This window comes from Eleutherodactylus coqui, chromosome 11 (genome assembly GCF_035609145.1).
Source record: "Eleutherodactylus coqui strain aEleCoq1 chromosome 11, aEleCoq1.hap1, whole genome shotgun sequence".
Classification (NCBI taxonomy): Eukaryota; Metazoa; Chordata; class Amphibia; order Anura; family Eleutherodactylidae; genus Eleutherodactylus; species Eleutherodactylus coqui.
This window is the reverse complement of record NC_089847.1, coordinates 81,736,901-81,754,650: the sequence shown is the minus strand read 5'-3', so window position 1 is coordinate 81,754,650 and position 17,750 is coordinate 81,736,901. Positions and strand designations below refer to the sequence as shown.

The window sequence follows — 17,750 nt, the reverse complement described above, 5'->3', positions numbered from 1 at the left end:
AGGGTGTACTGAGAAGTCATGTCTGGGTCCCCTATATATTAGGACAAGTACTAAGGATGCACTGTGTAGCCATGTCTGGGTCTCCTATATATTAGGACAAGGACTAAGGATGCACTGTGTAGCCTTGTCTGGGTTCCCTGTATTATAGTACAAGTACTAAGGGTGCACTGTGTAGTCATGTCTGGGTCCTTTATATATTAAGACAAGTACTAAGTGTGCACTGTGTAGCTATGTCTGGGTCCCCTATATAATAGTAGAAGTACTACGGGTGCACTGTGTAGTCATGTCTATATTAGGACAAGTATTCAGGGTGCACTGTGTCACAATGTCTGGGTCCCCTGTATATTAGGACAAGTACTAAGGGCGCACTCTGTAGTTATGTCTGGGTCCCCTATATGTTAGGACAAGTACTATGGGTGCACCGTGTAGCCATTTCTGTGTCTCCTATGTATTAAGACAAGTACTAAGGGTGCACTGTTTAGCCATGTCTGGCTCCCCTGTATTATAGTACAAGTACCAAGGGTGCACTGTGTAGTCACGTCTGGGTCCCCTATATGTAAGGAAAATAAAGTCTCTTGACCCCCTTGACACTCCAGAAATGAGTACATGTGTGAAAAGTATGCATGTAATACGCAGCTCCCATGTGAGTGAGCCCTTAGACTAATGATACTTACTAAGGCCCAACGCACACGGGCACACGGGTGAACGCTCGCTCCGGATCCCGCAGCAAATACTTTTCATAGACCTGTTATGCAAAACGCTTTTCCGTGCCCACAAGGGCAAATCAACTGTGAATTTCCACTTGCGGGGGGTGGGGGTGAAATCAGAGCATGTCTTATTGTGGTGTGAGCTTTGCACGGACGGCTTCCATTGCAGTCAACGGAAGCCGTTCGTCCTGCATCAAATCGCCACAGATCCTTGTCATCGCCGGCATATCCGCAGAACAGAGAAAAAGACAACTGACAGGTACGCAGGTGGTCACTGACGGGGCACAGGGTCTGATTCCGTTGCGAGATCTTGCAGTCGGAATTCCACCTGGCCATGAACATTCTGCCTAATACACAGTGTGCATCTGGCAGTCAGAGAAGCCGGCGTGACCATCTTTGTTTCTCCAGGCCCAAAAAGTTGCTTCAAGTCTATCTATATCCTTCTATGGCAAACCTATTTCTTAAGCTGAAAACAAAGATATTTATGGTTGATGTAAAAAGAAATGGATTTAGGACTAATGCCCATGGAGGGATTTCTGCCGCGTTTACCGCGGCGTTATTCCGCAGCTATAAGGTTCTATTGAACCTAATAGCTTTCTGCCCTCCAATGCTCACGCTGTGAAATTCTACAGCGGAATTCCGCAGCTTGAAAGAAATCGGGGCATGTTCTATTTTCCGTGGAAATACGCACGACCGCCTTCCTTTCTAGTCAATGGAAGCCGTCTGTCTCGCGATACTTTCACTGTGAGCACAGTGGAAGTATTGCGGGAATACGCGTGACCGGCCACTGCTGGCGTGTCATGCACTGCACTACACCAGACGGGACTCTCGCGGCAGGTCTGGAAAGGTGAGTATGGGGTCCTTGGGGGGGCCGTGTCAGACTCTGCTGCAATATTTAGCTGGCGGAGTCTGACATGGCCATGGGCATAAGGCCTAAGGAGAATTCGCACAGTGTTCTTCACTACCTGTGGGATTCTGTCTCCGAATTCTGCCACATTCGGAAGATGGTTCCGAATACGGAAGATGGTACTGAGATGAAATCCCTGAATGGAATCATTCACTTGCATTAGACAAATGAAGAGCATTTTGCTGTCTGTTTGACCAGAATTCAGTTTACTTCTGGCATACATATAGAATAGAGTAGTCGACTAGCTATTCTCTTCTGATGAATGCTATCTTAAGCCAGCTTGCCTTCGGCACTTTAACTGTCTCTTGGCCTGACTATTAGGGCTCACTCCCACAGGCATATACAGTTTTTGGTCCATGCATACACAGCGTTTTCACTGACCGAAACACTGTGTATTCCCTACGTATCTGGCCCTGCTTGCATTTTTATTTGTGCCTATTAACAGCATTTTTCACACGCGCAAAAAATGGAAGCAGGTTCATTGATTTCATGCATAAATACGCAGTAAATATACACGTATCATTGACTTTGATGGGCTACTTCGGTTAATAATACAGATCAAAATGGCACATGCTGTGCTTTTTTTCTGCACACGTTAAAATGCAGGTCATAATACCCCAATGCAAATTAATGGGGTTTCAGCATTTTGTATTAGGCGCATAAAAAATATGCGCGTAATATGCCGCTTAAATAAGCCCATGTGAGTAAGCCCAAAGTCCAAGCCAAAGACAAGCATCTCTTGCATCATGATATCACTTGCATTACTCATGATCTAGGTTCTGTGGGCAGTATGGTGGCTCAGTGGATAATACTTTTGTCTTGTAATCCTGGAGTTCTGAGTTCAAATCTGGCCAATGACAATGTTTGTATGTTTTACCTGTGTTTGTGTGGGTCTGCTACAACACTCCAAAAATATCCTAATAGGTGATCTTAGACTGAGAGCCCAGTATCAAGTGCTGTGGAATATGTATGTGCTAAGGTCCATCTAGACAGAACGATTATCGCTCAAAAGCCATCTTTTGAGCGATAATCGCTGTCTCTAAACACGCGGCCATTGTGCACTTTTTGTGCACTATTCGTTCATCGGTGATTTCTAGCAAGCTAGTAAACACCGATGACTGTTATCAGCGCCGCTTGCTGATTTTCTCAGCAGGCGGCGCTCATAGTATTCCTTCAGCTGGTATCCCGCTGGCAGTGCTCAGAACGACACCAGCTGAAAGCTGCAAGACCAATGCGGCTGTTTGCATATACAAAACAGCTGCTTTGTTCACAGAGCTATCGCGGCGGTATGCCGCTCCGCCTGCATTAACTCTTAAGTAGCTAATTAGCTACTTAGAGTTATGCAAAGATGATCGCTCAAAACTGTCACTCAAACTGTTGTTTGAGCGATTTTTGAGCGTTTATCTTTCAGTGTAAATGGGCCTTTATACAGGGTGTAGTCAAAAAGTCTGATCCAGCGCTATATCTCAATATTGGTGTCCTATATTGAAATAACAATAGCGTACTTGAATAGGAAGGTATAAATGCAGTAAATGATGGTATGGTGCACGAGGCCCTGGAGTGGGAGTTTCCATTTTGTGTTTTGCCCCTATAAGAGATAGAGTAAAACCCAGTTGCAAAGTTGAAGAGTAGCATGTGTGGTAAAATAGTAACAGACATGGCCACTAGAGGGCTCTCTAACAGTGTTTCGGCATAGAAAGGGTGCTTCTCCTTAGTAATCAGGAGGCACCTTACAGACTTTTGTAAAAGGAGTGGACGTACCACTCACACTTTGCTATTGAGCCAGGGCAGAGGGGCAGCCTAAGCCAAAGCAGGGAGTTCCTGGGGTTTATGACACCCTATCTGAGAAAAAAGATTGACACCTATGTACTGACGCCCAGGAGTGGGTAATGGATTGAGTTTTGCTAATGCAATGAATTATGGCATTATTGCAAATACATAGGGCCAATCATCTTGAGTGGAGAAGATGGTGATCCTGAGTAGTGACTAATCCCTTACTGTCACACATGAGGAGTACAAATCCTCTTTTCACATCTCTCTAAGTCACATGGGACCGCTGCTATGTCTGGAGTAAGAAAAAGTGTACTCAAAGTGTCCTTCTTCAGCTACAATACGTGCCTTCCTATTCAAATACGTTATTATTATTGCAATAAAGGACTCAAGTATTGAGATCTAGCCCTGGATCAGTCTTTTTGACTACACCCTGTATAAATAAGTAAATATTTCAGTAGCTGATCTCAGTGGGATCCTGCCTTTCCTTCTTGCTATTGCAAACTGGACTTTCTTCCTTTTCCGCTGCAGGGCTTGGATCCACACCAATTCTGTCTTGTGTCCTCAATCTTTTCATTTGTTTCTTGCGGGTAGACTCTAGTTATGGCTTAGGTCAATTGTTAATCCAGGTATTCAGGCAGGTAGGAACTATTAGGGGTTGATCCAGGGATTAGTCTGATTGCCATTAGGGAGTTGGGAAGGAATTTTCCCCCAAGTGGGCTAATTGGCTCCTGCCTCTTGGGGTTTTTTGCCTTCCTCTGGATCAACAACATAGGAGGATAAACAGGCTGAACTAGATGGACATTGTCTTTATTCGGCCTTACATACTATGTTACTATGGCAATTGCCAGTAAAATGGCTGACTTTTACTTTCTCTTTACTGTTCCCAGCATGCAGTATTCATGGCCTTAAAGGGGTTATCCAGTTACTGGATAACCCCATTTTAATAGGAACCCCTGTGTGAAAATAATTAACAGAATTATACTTACGCCTCCGCAGCCGCCAGGATCCAGCATTGTAGCCCGCTGAGGTGGTGGTGACAGATGATATCACAGAAAATCAGGTGACTGCTGCAGCCAATTAGAGGTTGCACCACCTGTCCTCCTGGCATCATTGATTTCCTGTGATATATTCTGTTACAATTAAGCCCTGAGACCGCAGTAGGCTGTAGCGCTGGCTCCCAGTGGCCAAGGAGGGGGAGGTATATGTCTGTTCATTATTTTCACATAGGGGGTCCTATTGAGAAGGGTTGTCCAGTAACCCAACGACCCCTTTAAGGCTATGAAGAGACTCTCCTATATATTCTCCCCAATAGTATGCACTTGGGACAACTCTACTTCTTGGCATTCAACCCTAGAATGGAGAGGAAGGGTGAACCCTAACGTGACACTTTATTGGATGTTCACTTGTAACAAGAGTACAGTATCCCCTAAACTACCCATATACATCTGGATTCTCCTGTTGTATCATAAAGGTGACATTTAGATACTACAGTTCAGTTTACAATGTGACATGACAGGCCTAAAACTTACTAAAGATATCTACTCTTTCTTATCTCAGGTCGACTTGTCCACCATGTGGCCGGAGAAGAACTTTAAATTCTAAGAACTGTAAATGTATCTGTGAGCTTAGTGAAGAGCGATGTAAGCACCGAGGACGAACACTAAATAAAGAACGCTGCAGGTAACACACAACTGGGGTCTCTGTGTGCCCCTCTCTATGCATCTACCTAGAGAAAAACACGCAACCCATTATTTGTAGTGGGTGTAATAGCACAGGCGAAAAATCGTGGCATATTCTATTTTTGCGTGGGTGTTGCACGAGAATAGAACACACAGATCTCCGAAACATCGCAAGGCATACGGATGGGGTGTCCACATGCTGTGCGAAGCAAGCCAGACCCAAGAATGTTGGACGCGACTTGCTGTTGCCCATGTGAATGCACCCTTAGACTGGGCTCACATAGGCGGATTTGTATTGTGGATTCCGTGATCCCTGTCCTTGCGGATGATCTGCAGTAAAATGCGGGCATTAAAAGGCATGCATTTTCGTTTTTTCGTTCACACTTGTGGATACGAATTGCATATCTTGTGAGCGGAAGAAAAAAAAGCAACATTCTCTATTTTGCGGCGGAATCATCGTAGACAACCTCCATTGATGTCAATGGAGGCTGTCCGGCCCGCAGCCCAATTAACATTGCATATGGGCTGCAGGTACCTGTGTCATCACTAAGCAACAGCATGGGAAATACAAACAAACAATTAAAAAAACTACTGCGTATGACTGCTGGAGATTAACTCACAATGCACTAATAGGGTGTGTGAAAGTGGATTTGCTGAACCAGAAAAGACCTTAAAGCAGTGCTTCCCAACTCCTCAAGGCACCCCAGCAGGTCATGTTTTCAGGATATCCTATAATAAGAACACTTGTGGTAATTTCTGAGGCGCTGATAATAATAATTATATCACCTGTCCAATCCTGAGGAGATCCTGAAGACATGACCTGTTGGGGTGCCTGGAGGACCAGAGTTTGGAAATGCTGCCTTAAAAAAAGAACAGAGAAAGTGCCACAAGAAATTAATAAAAGACAATCTAACATACATTAAAAACTTGTATAATCAGCTTAAGTTACAGGTATTGCTTAATGTTCTTTCTTCACATTTCTTCTGACAGGTGCGAGACGCCAAGAAGCTGACAGTCGCTTGGCAAACGGAAAAGTTTCAGTTCCAATGGTTCACCATGCAGAGCCAGATTTTGTGTCAGTGCTTGTCACCTTGCTGGTAAACACAAGTTAGCAAGTGAAGAATGTCAGCCACTGAACCATATAGCTATGGGAGCCCTGTCCATTCTATATGTACAGTCAGACTGGCATCCTACCTGGTTGAAGAATAAAAGGCGGACTTTTTGAAGAGTGGTCTCAGGATTTGCATACGAAAGAAAAGGCATTTAATACATTTGACAGTCTATAAAACAAATTCTTATGTTTTACAATGACATAGATAAGGTATCAATTAACAATTTTGAGAACGACTGTCTTACCTTTAGGCCTCGTTCACGCTATTTTTAGTGCAGTATAGCCCGATCTTTTCACGTGCCTATACTGCGCTAAAACCACGCTCATGTGAACGAGGCCATAAGGCTAGCTTCACACTCAACGTCTGAGCTGCAGAAATTCTGTTGCTGCTCTGCAGATGGGTAGAGTTTACAAGCTTTGCGGATTTTGCTGCGGTTTCTGTTGCGGATTCGGTATATGTAATTGCAGATTTTCGGCTGGGGAATGTGTTACATTTTTGTGATCTGGTAGTGCTAGTTCCTGCGCTGAGGTCACACTGGCAAACTTTATATTCAAACATCAACAAACGCCGATTTCCAAGCAGAATCAGTGTATTTCCACAGCGGAAACGCTTCAAAATCCACAGCAAAAGTGTTTTTGTGGATTTTAGTGCAATTTTTATGTTCTCCATTGATCTCTAAGGCAAAAATCTGCTGCATTTCCACACAGTTTCCGCAACATAAATAGACATGCTGCAGATTCAGAATTTTTCACATTTCTGGCATTTTAGCAGCAGAAAAAAATCTGCGAAGTATGAAGGAAATTTGTAAAACCTCATGCACTTGCCTTGTACTGTAAATGCTGCGGAACTTCTGCAGCAATCCCACAAGTGGAAGTTCCGCCGCGGATCCTGAATGTATGAAGGCAGCATTTCCACATCTAGAACAGAGTCAAAATCTGCAATTTTAGCTGATTTCAGGACATACTGCGCTCCCCGTATCTCCAAAGTCACCCAGTGGCTTATAATAAGTACATCGCTGCTGGTAAGTCATGCCACCTCACCTGACCAGTGGCACTGCGCAGAGGCGTAAGTTGAAGATTCAGGGCCCCAATGCAAAATCTGTAACAGGGCCCCCCACCTATAATGCTTTACTCATAGTACTGGGCTCCCAATGTGGAGAAGATGGGCCTTATGGGCCCCCTAAGCGTCCTGGGCCCGGGTGCAACCGCATCCCCTGCACCCCCTATAGTTATGCCCCTGGCACTGCGCTTACTGACAGCACGGACAGTGCGGATTTTGACTCTGATCTGCGGAAAAGCAGAGGAATTTGCCACAGAATTTCCCACTGTGGAGACTTTACAGCATTTCCGCAACATCTAAAAATACCCTAAAAGTGCCCAATACATGCGGAATAAATCTGATAGTGTGTGTCCATGTGTTTTAATACGGTGTTGCAAAACGGTTACTGACTACATGGTTCTTACAGAAAAAAAGTTAATTTTTTTCACCTGTAAAAACTGTGAGGCCAATAACCGCATCACAAGACTGTGGCGATTCGCAATACCGCATATGAAGTTTTGATTATCTCATGAAGTTTTGATCCGGGAGTAAAAATATTTAAAAAAAACTTTTCATGTCACAACAATCTCTCATTTTAAATTTATATAGACAGCAAATTGATTTACATTTCTATCGCCATGTTCTGATTTCATGCAGCTGCAATTTGTTACAATACCACTAGGTCCCACGGCGTAAATCCGCGGGCGTATTCCGTGACGGTCATGGGCATTAGCCCTTAGTGAAGGAGCACAAGTTAAGTGATGCTGTGCTTTCACATATCTTCCCTGCACATCGACTCTCCCGGTCAAATACAGCACAGCCCCATTTACTTAAATAAGGCCTCTTTCACATGAGCGGTTTATGGTGGCTATTTTGCCGCCATATAACGCCGGCTGAAAATCGCGACCATCTGAAGCATTGGATTCCAATGCATTTTTCTCAAAAGGTCGATTTTCCGGTGCGTAAATTCAGCCTGTCGGAAAAGATAGCTTACACAGTGCGCATTTCAGCCAGCTGCTTTTACACAACGCCGGAAAAGATAGGACATGTCCTATCTTTTGCAGGAATACACCGGTTGTTCCCATAGACTCCTATGAGAGCCGCCAGAAAAGGGAAGGGGGAGGGAGCTCCCATAGACTTCTATTACCGCTATCAGCCAGCAAGGGGAGGGGGAGAGACCTTAGCAGCGCTCTAGCCCCAGCCCAGAGAATTCCACGCTCTCTCTCCCCCCCGTCCCCGCTTCCTCCTGCTTACTCCCGCAACATAGTCCTAACCCCCATCGGCACATGAATCTTTTCTCACGAGCGGGCAGGTACTCGCTAAGGACAATACTCGCTCGAGTATTTGCCCTTAGCGAGTATGCTCGCTTATCTCCAATTAATACCAGTCACATGTTACAATGACAAATAAATTAACATACTTATACCATATATAGCACGGACCTAGATGCACACCCCGAAACAGTGTTTCGCCCAAAGGATGCCTTCTCCTGGGGGATCTTGTTAAATCTGTAAATTTAAAATAGAAACATTTTAATCTGATTAGTAAATAAAGATATTTTATTATATATTCCTAATCTGTTCTATACTGTCATGCCATATCCTAGTGATGAGCCATAACATTATTGGATGAGAAAATGCCTTTAACAACTATATAGGTGTCTCACACCAACTGCCCATGAAACCCCCTATATCTAAAATATCAGTAGGGCTCGTGTAGTGTAGCACTCTATCGCTCCATATTCCATCTCCAATTTCTTATAACATTGAGCAAAATGTAGTCTTAGCAAGAGCAGTGGTATATTCACAGGCTGCAGATTACTTGCAGAACATTTCAGCAACTATCTCATTCATCTGGATAGGGCTTGCAGAAATCCATATTCTTGCTGCTAAAACAACCCAAATCAGGTCTAAGATCTATGGAAATGATTTTCAGTCACATACCGTAATTTCCACTAATGACTGTAGCTTGTGTGAATATAAACTAAGAGGAATAACATTTCCATTAGGGCGTCTTGCAATGCATTAATCTCGCACAGTTTACTCGCCCATGTGAATGCACCCTAATCAGTTTATTCTGTATATTTTTAGTAGAAAACCTGTTCCACTATGCAACTAAGGCCGGCTTCACACGGGCATAATTGTATTTACACATGCATTTGCTCTGTGCATTTGGGTGATGTCTTTTTTTTTCTTTGCGTGCGTGTGTGCATATTTTACTGTATTTCTGCGTGCATGCCCTCCATATTTGCACATGCAAAAAAACACACGGGCATTCTCTCATTGATATTAATGGGCAATTAAGTTTAATATATTCTATTTTTGTGTGCAAAATATGCTCATGTGAACAAACGCAATGAAATAAATAAGTTCTATTCACTGCTTATTGTGCGCAAATTTTGCATGCGCAATACGCAGAGCAAATACGTTTGCATGAATAAGCCCTAAGAGAAGCAGTTGCTAAGGAAATCTGTCTTCGGCTGACTGCAGAGCTGAATACAGAGCTCCCTTCCTCACTGTGCCCGCAGTCATCTGTCACACTTTACTAATAAGGCCCAATTTTTATTCTATTTATTTGTCCTCGTGTTTCTGCATCAATTACTTTTATCATCCTCCTATCATCTGTGTTGTAGAACTACCCTACGAGCAGCCAAGGAGAGGTGTCCGCCATCTCGGGTGGAGATGTGTGTATTACTGCAATACTCACTAGTAGAGATGAGCGAATATACTCGCTAAGGCACATTACTCGAGCGAGTAGTGCCTTAGCCGAGTATCTCCCTGCTCGTCTCTAAAGATTCGGGGGCCGGCGCGGGTGGCAGGTGAGTTGCGGCGGGGAGCGGGGGGGAGAGAGAGAGAGAGAGATCTCCCCTCCGTTCCCCCCCACTCTCCCCCACCGCTTCCCGCCCGCCGCCGGTCCCCAAATCTTTAGAGACGAGCGGGGAGATATTCGGCTAAGGAACTACTCGCTCGAGTAATGTGCCTTAGTGAGTATACTCACTCATCTCTACTCACTAGTCGTTGCAGTTACCTAACGAGTCAAGTGTTAACTGACTGTGGGTTATTAATGGTCACACGGTTTGCCTATATACAGTCATTTGCTAGCTGCATCAACGTGCATGATAGCGGGGCTGTTGGCCGTAACGCAGACGCATCGTATATGAGTGGCTGATGCTATGTGGGACTACCCATAGTAGAGCATATGCTTATAAGCAACACTAATAAAGACTATATTTATCCATTCATCACGTATTTATCTTGAAGCTGCCTTTACTTTGTTACTGTGCAGATAACATATTCACATGTATATATATACAAAAGTATTTATGCCATCACTTATCAATATACGATGTTTTCAAATGATGAGGTATTTGTGTACTTTGCATTATTCTGTAGTGTACTGGTCTAGATAGTGAGGCATTCATGGGAAATTGTGAATATTGCGGCTGCAACTTCAAATAGACGGCGCTATCACATACAAGTAAAAGATTTCTACACGGTAAGGCCGGCTTGACATGAGCGTAAGCACCATTTTTGCGCTGTGAATGACTGGATCAAGAAGTGCCGCGGCACCATTTATGAGAACCAAAGCAAACACGCAGTGCCTTTGTACCGCCAAACAGTAAGGGCCACAGTGCTAAAGTACATGTAATAACTACTTGGGAACATGCCTAACAGCTTGCTGACTGCAAATACAGGCATTGCAAACTTTACCTTGCGGTGACACAACCCCTTTAAGAACTATAAATGGAGAAGGAAGTCAAGGAGAACCATTGTTTGCTCCATTAGGGCTCTTTCCCACGAGCGTATATCGGCCGCCATTTTCACGTCCAGCCGATATATGCTACCATCTGGGGTGTAAAAGCTCGTGAACGGGCGGACAAATCTAATGTTTGTGCGCCCGCTCACACGGCATGGGCCTCAGCGCATATACGCCGAAGCTGCCATGCCGTTGAGGAGTCCATGCAGCGGCCGACATATTCCAGCCCAAAAGATAGTTCCAGGACTATCTTTTGGGCCCGACGTAAAAACGCACGGCGCTATATTGGCCCGACCGGGAGCTTTTACGTCACAGGAATACGGCCATGTGATCTGATGCATTGGAATCCAATGGATCAGATCACAGCGTATAGCGGCCGACCGTGAAAACGGCAGGCCGATATATGCTGGTGGAAAGAGCCCTTAATGTGAGATGTATTGGACGACCTGCTTATCCACTGTTCAAATTTTTAGCCATAATTATTGGTATCCTGGTAAACTGGCTGAATAGTACTGAAATAGTAATGTGAAAGGGAAATTAAAGGGGTTTTCCAAGACTGCAATATTGATAGACTATTCTTGGCAAGCCTGCCGACCAGCTGAATGAAAGGACTGCAATGCTTCAACAACTGCTGAGTCCCATTAATTTTTTTACCCAGGCACAGCGCCGCACATTTAGTTGTGGTCGTGCCTAGTACTGCAACTTAGTCCATTTCATATGAATGATACACTGAATAGCCACTTTATTATATAGCGGACAACAAAATAGTTGGAGCTGCTTGCACTCTACTAGTAGTCTGTTGAAGACATCCTGAGCCCGATCACCTTGTGTGCCCTCAATCATCCACTGGTCCCAACACCTTCTGGCATTCTTTTCAGAACGGCCCAGGTGGCAATTTGTTGATACGACCATCCAGCCTCTCACATCCCAATAATGTGCCCCTCTCAAACTCTGGTAATGGGGTGAAATCTCTTCTCTACGTTGCAGAGACGTCTAGTGGTCAACAAACTCTAGACAAGCGGAAGAAGAGGTCACTACACACAAGCAGCCTCCAAGAGCCTTTTATAGGCCAAGGGGGAACCACTTTTAGCACCTCAAGTGGTAAGACCATTCATCTAATCACACCACAACTCAAATCATTTGCTTATCATTTCTACAAAGAGTGTATATGTGTGTGCATGTATTTTTGAGGCTGACTATGGCAGTAGCCATGCAGAATAGTTGGGGGGGGGAGTAGGGGGACCCATGCTGAACTTTTGAACTTGGGCCCATTAGATTTCAGCTACGCCCCTGCTCTGACCCAGTTATATAGTCATTACAATTTGGTCTTTGTCAAAGTTGCTCAGATCACACAGTTAAGATAATTGGTTGTTCATGTCACTTGTCAATGCTTTTAATGCTATGGCTCATTTGTGTCTATTATGGTATTGTGGTATATAATAAACGGGGCCGATTTCCCTATAGTCACAGAAGGTCTATGCCTTTATGTATGCTGGCAATGCAGTGGATTGGGCAGCAGTGTCCATTGTTCCTACTGTGTAGAATTCTCCTCCTGCTCTTGTCCTTATAAGCTGCTTCAATGTGACTTCCTACTAGAGAACAAGAGGAAAAGGGCAGCATCATACACGGCATACACTGGAGCCGGAGGCCTCTATTCACAGAATGATGTAGAAAACATTAACTTGACATTTATCACATTATGATAACTACAATGTATGATAATGCTGAAAATCGTTATTACAAAGTGGCAGTCATGTTAATGATTGCTACATCTTAAGTCCTTACGTACCTCAGTGGAGAGTTCAGTCACTTTGATGGCAAGAATAGCGCAAGTGTATCGTGATTCATATCATCAAAATAGCGAAAACGTCATGTAATAGACTGTACAACAGATTTAGCACAGCGTTTAGGCTTCCGTATAGATGGAATCCATGTGAACATATTACACTGGCACTATAAATGTGCTTGATTGGCTTGCAATATTTTTGGTATTACTGTAAGGGCACTATTGCTGATAGGCATTACAGCTCAGATTATATTGTCATTATGGCGGGAATTATATATTGTTGGCATTATATACATATGCACTGTCAGTAATTACAATCTTTGCCACTATTATGGTGCAAACATATTGGTGCAATGGTTGGTGCTATAAGGCTAAAAGATTTATAGCTACCTAATTTTATTACCGTGGCACAAAATCTGCAAGCAATGCCTCTGATTCCTTCCATTTTTTTTAAACATTAGGTTTTTATTAACTTTTCATAATAAATTTTACTCATATAGTTATGTTGCGCCTTGAGCTTCAGGATAAGCATAACACAAAATCAAAGAAGGTCAACCCAGCACTCATCATCATCGTAGTTGTGATGCTACCATATTGATAAAAGCAAGCACAGTTGTTAATAGTAATATTTCCACTATTTGTCTACACTGGTGATTATACATGAGGCCCACTGCAGCTACAATGAAGTTATCCCTGCAGCTATTGCAGGAGACCTTGACTTCTGCTGGCATTCTCCCAAGCAATATTGAGTAATAACAGAAGATTCATAGAGGTGTTTGCTCGTTAATCAGGTAATCAGCGGCACCTCCATACAGCCTGATAATTGGGCAAATGAGGAAGTTCTTCCTCCTCTTAGTAATGTCTTTGCCTTATCACTGGTCCATGTAAAAAGCTCTTAAAAAAGTGAGATGGTATAGGTGAAAATCAGACCCAGGCTCGTGGGATGACTCAGGAATCTCGGCATTCTCATTGGCTGCAGAACTAGGCTGTGCCTGGACACAGGACCTCTGTGAAAGTTGTATTTATCATTATGGCGGTATACAGTTTTTTTTGGTTGGCTGTAGCAACGAACCGGGCTGACTGGGCCTTTCTCTTTCTCTGGGATTGTCCCTATTTCAACCACGCTGCAGTTTTGTCTCTTGACTCTGCTTACCCTGGCACTACCCATCTGGCAGGACTCAGTTGGCACACAGGGAAACTTCCTCAATTCAGAATCACTCTCACCCATTTGCTCACTTCTCTACAGTATGAATTCAGCGCCAACTCCTAGCTTGATTCTTTCTTCTGTCAGACTGCATGTGTGCTCAACTGCATCACGAAAAAAACGTTTCGTTCTGTGTTGGCCAGTAGAACAAAGTGTGATTGTTCTCAGTAAGAGAAACCAAGTAATCTTGTAGATATGATACCTGTTAATGGCCAACAAAAATACATGATGTTATAGCGCAAGCTTTCGGATCTTCTATGAGGAAGGGTCCATAGAAGATCCGAAAGCTTGCTATACCATCATGTATGGGTAGTTCTTGCTATAACATCATGTATGGATCTTCTATGGACTCTTCCTGAGGCTTATTTAAGCCTGAGGAAGGGTCCATAGAAGATTCGAAAGCTTGCTCTAACATGATGTATGGGTAGTAACTGCATCACGTCACACACACTGCGTGGAAACCTATCATGTACATCCAAGATTCAAGCCACACTGACTCCTTTGCATCACAAAGTGCTGTTTACACACCATTACAAAAACTATTTTGTCATTTTATTAAAAGAGAAAGACATTTTAGAATAAAGAAACCATTAGCATCCAGCATTAGCATATTAGCATACAGTTCTTGTTCAAATCAGCACCATTTCTTCCCGTATCCTCCTCCAAATCCTTTATTTGGATGTTGTCTTTATGTTGATGTCCCTCGATCCATATCCTCTCTTGTCCATCCATCTTCAATCTCTGTTTTATCATGATTTGAGGTAACATGGAAGAAGCACAGATTTGAATGATGGGCCAGAACTAGGGATGAGCGAGCGTACTCGGAAAAGCACTACTCGCTCGAGTAATTTGCTTTATCCGAGTATCGCTGTGCTCGTCCCTGAAGATTCGGGTGCCGGCACGGAGCGGGGAGCTGCAGGGGAGAGCGGGGAGGAACGGAGGGGAGATCTTTCTCTCCCTCTCTCCCGCTCTCCCTTGCTCCCCGCTGCGACTCACCTGTCAGCCGCAGCGGCACCCGAATGTTCAGGGACGAGCACAGCGATACTCGGATAAAGCAAATTACTCGAGCAAGTAGTGCTTTTCCGAGTACGCTCGCTCATCTCTAGCCAGAACCAAAGGGCTTATTCACACGGTCAATTTTATCTTACAAGTTCAGTTCGAGTTTGCAACTGACAGAACTTGGACCTGTGTGTATTCAGCATGTCCTATTCTGGTGTAATTCCAGGATCAGAATCGCCTATTTAAGTCAATGGGTACGCTAAAACAATGGAATGCACTTGCATGCAACGTGAGTGTATTCCACTTTTTTCACACACTCATTGACATGAATTGGAGATTCTGCTATGTTTTAACTGACCAACATCAGCGATTGAAGTGACATCAGTTGGGCCACCTTTTATTTTATACTTGTGAAAAACGGATGATACTCAGATGACACGTGCTTAAAATGCAAAAACTGAACAAAACATACATTCAAAATAGGTTCCTATGCCTTGTATAGCTAGAAGAATGTAACTATACGTTATCCTCCCCTAGAATGAGCAATCAAAGTGCTAATGACCACTTGTCAGTGAGCGTGTGTGTGAGTGCTTCTCATGCTCCGTAACTGATTACATGATGGTGACGTCATCGCAGGTCCTAAAACATTCAGAGCCTGACAGCAGCCAGGTGCTCACAGGACTTGTGATGATGTCACTATCATGTGATCAGTCACCTGGGCTCTGACCTCCGCCACTGATCACAGGACACTGACATCATCACTGCTGATTCACATTATTAAAAACTTGCAGAGATGGACAGCAGCTGTCTGCTGACAGGACCTATGATGATTTCACCGTCATGTGATCAGTCACCTGTGCAGGGGGGGGAGTCCGGGGTCACATGATGGTGACATCATCACAGATACTAAACCAGCAGAGGCCAAAGAAATATATGAAGTACAGCTGTGTATGACACGTGCATCTAGCAGAGCTGTGTGCTTGTGTGACATGTAATGTAGCAAAGCAGTGTGTCTGTGAAATGCCTGTGTAATGTAGCAGAGTTGTCTGTGTATATGACGCACATGTAGCAGAGGTGTGTATGTCTGTGACATACACATGTAATGTAGCAGAGCTGTGTCTGTGTGTGTGTCTGTGACACGCATGTAGCAGAACTGTGTGTGTCTGTGACATGCACAGGAATCACAGCTGTGTGTGTGTGATGCACGCATGTAGTAGAGCTGTGTGTCACAAGCCCATGTAGCAGAGCTGTGTGTCTGTGACACACGCATGTAGCAGAGCTGTGTGTGTTTGGGACACGCGCATGTAGCAGAGCTGCGCCATCAGAAACACTGGTGCTATAATTTCCTAATAATTACTAGTTATTTTTTTTAATAAAAACTAGTGACACACAACCATACTTTGGACATGTTTTTGCATCTGTTACACAGAAGGTCAAATTTCCAATAATGTCACGACTAGTCTGCCACCCTAGCTCAACAGATGCCTTCTTAACCCGCTTGGCTAGACCTAGTTGTAAAATTATTGCAGGAACTGCTAACTGTGACTGATTCTAAACTCCTCAGATGCCAAAATTAGGATAGCAAAGATGTAGCATAGCCTGTAGCCTTGATGGTAGACTACAGGCAAATGTGGTGACATTCTTGGAAAATTTTCCACTTCTCTTCCCATTGGAACCAAGCCCACAATCTTTTAACTTTGAGGCTTGGAATTCCTTGGGGATTGTTCTTCTGTGGGTTTAGGTTTAATACCCAGGGAAGTTACACTATTAAGTGATACCAGTATAAACCAATATACCGTATGTAAATATAGTGTACCACTACAGCCTACCACCTCCTTGGCTCAAATAAAGACCTCTTAATACAGACCTATAAAATCTGCAAAGAAGGTGTGCTTTTATATGAAGCACACTAATATTACCTGTAGCAATCGGTTCTATGGTGCAAGAAAAAAGCCCTGATGCTCCAGTGATTTGGTATACAACATAAACAGAGAGGAACTTACTTTGTAGGGGTGTCAGTAGGAATAACACCCCTAAAATCACGGCTAGCGTGTAGTAAAGCAGAAGATAGGGTCGCAGTAGTAGGATTCCAAGGAAGCGGTTTTATTTCTTATATGGACTGCAACGTGTTTTGGCTACACCCTGGATACAGGGTGCTAGACCATTCTGATATATGTAGTTCACCATGTAGACCAGCAACCTATTAATGACGCCATGATAATTTGGCGGGTTGCCCTGTATTTCCTTCAGTTGTCAGAACCGGCAACTCTCGGGGCCGCCGTGCCCGCACCACCGGTCCGGCCACCCGGGGTACAGGAGCGCGGCGCAGAGGTACCCCGGTTCTTGTGATCTCCCCGGGCCGCTGTAAGACTGGTCGCCGCCGGGTTGCTAGGGAGGCAGCTGGTGCTTCTAGTGTCCTGACTACCAGGCTGGCTTCCCTAGTAACTGTCTGTGCAGCTAGACTGGGGGCGTGTCCCCAGCACCGCCCTGATTAGCCCTGCTGCTGTCAGGCTCCCCGCCCCAATCAGCTTCTGGGGCGGGAGCGCTGACAGCATTTAAATAGGTGTGTTTTCCTCTCAGGCCTCGCCAGTGTTAGTTTGGTTCTCCAGCTGCACCCGCGTTTATCCTGACTGCTCTTGTGACCTCGGCTTTTCTGACACCTGCTTTTGGACTTGACTACGTTTTTGCCTGACCCCTCCGTACTGCGTACCCTCTTGTTGCCTACCCGGATTGTCTGACCATTCTACCGTTGCTTGTCTCAGTGTCTGTTTGTCTCCCGTGTTCCCGCT

General features: G+C 44.3%; 1 protein-coding gene across 2 annotated transcripts in view; it reads left to right on the top strand.

Moving 5' to 3' along the window:
* LOC136582045 (vascular endothelial growth factor A-like) overlaps positions 1–10,575 on the top strand; it is a 75,821-nt gene extending 65,246 nt beyond the window's left edge. For both annotated transcript variants that reach the window (XM_066582804.1, XM_066582803.1), the window contains exons 8-9: positions 4,945–5,067; positions 6,057–10,575. In XM_066582804.1, the coding sequence (XP_066438901.1) occupies positions 4,945–5,067; positions 6,057–6,078 (145 nt within the window). In that variant the 3' untranslated portion in view covers positions 6,079–10,575. The remainder of the gene's footprint in view (positions 1–4,944; positions 5,068–6,056) is intronic.
* Positions 10,576–17,750: the final 7,175 nt, after the last annotated feature.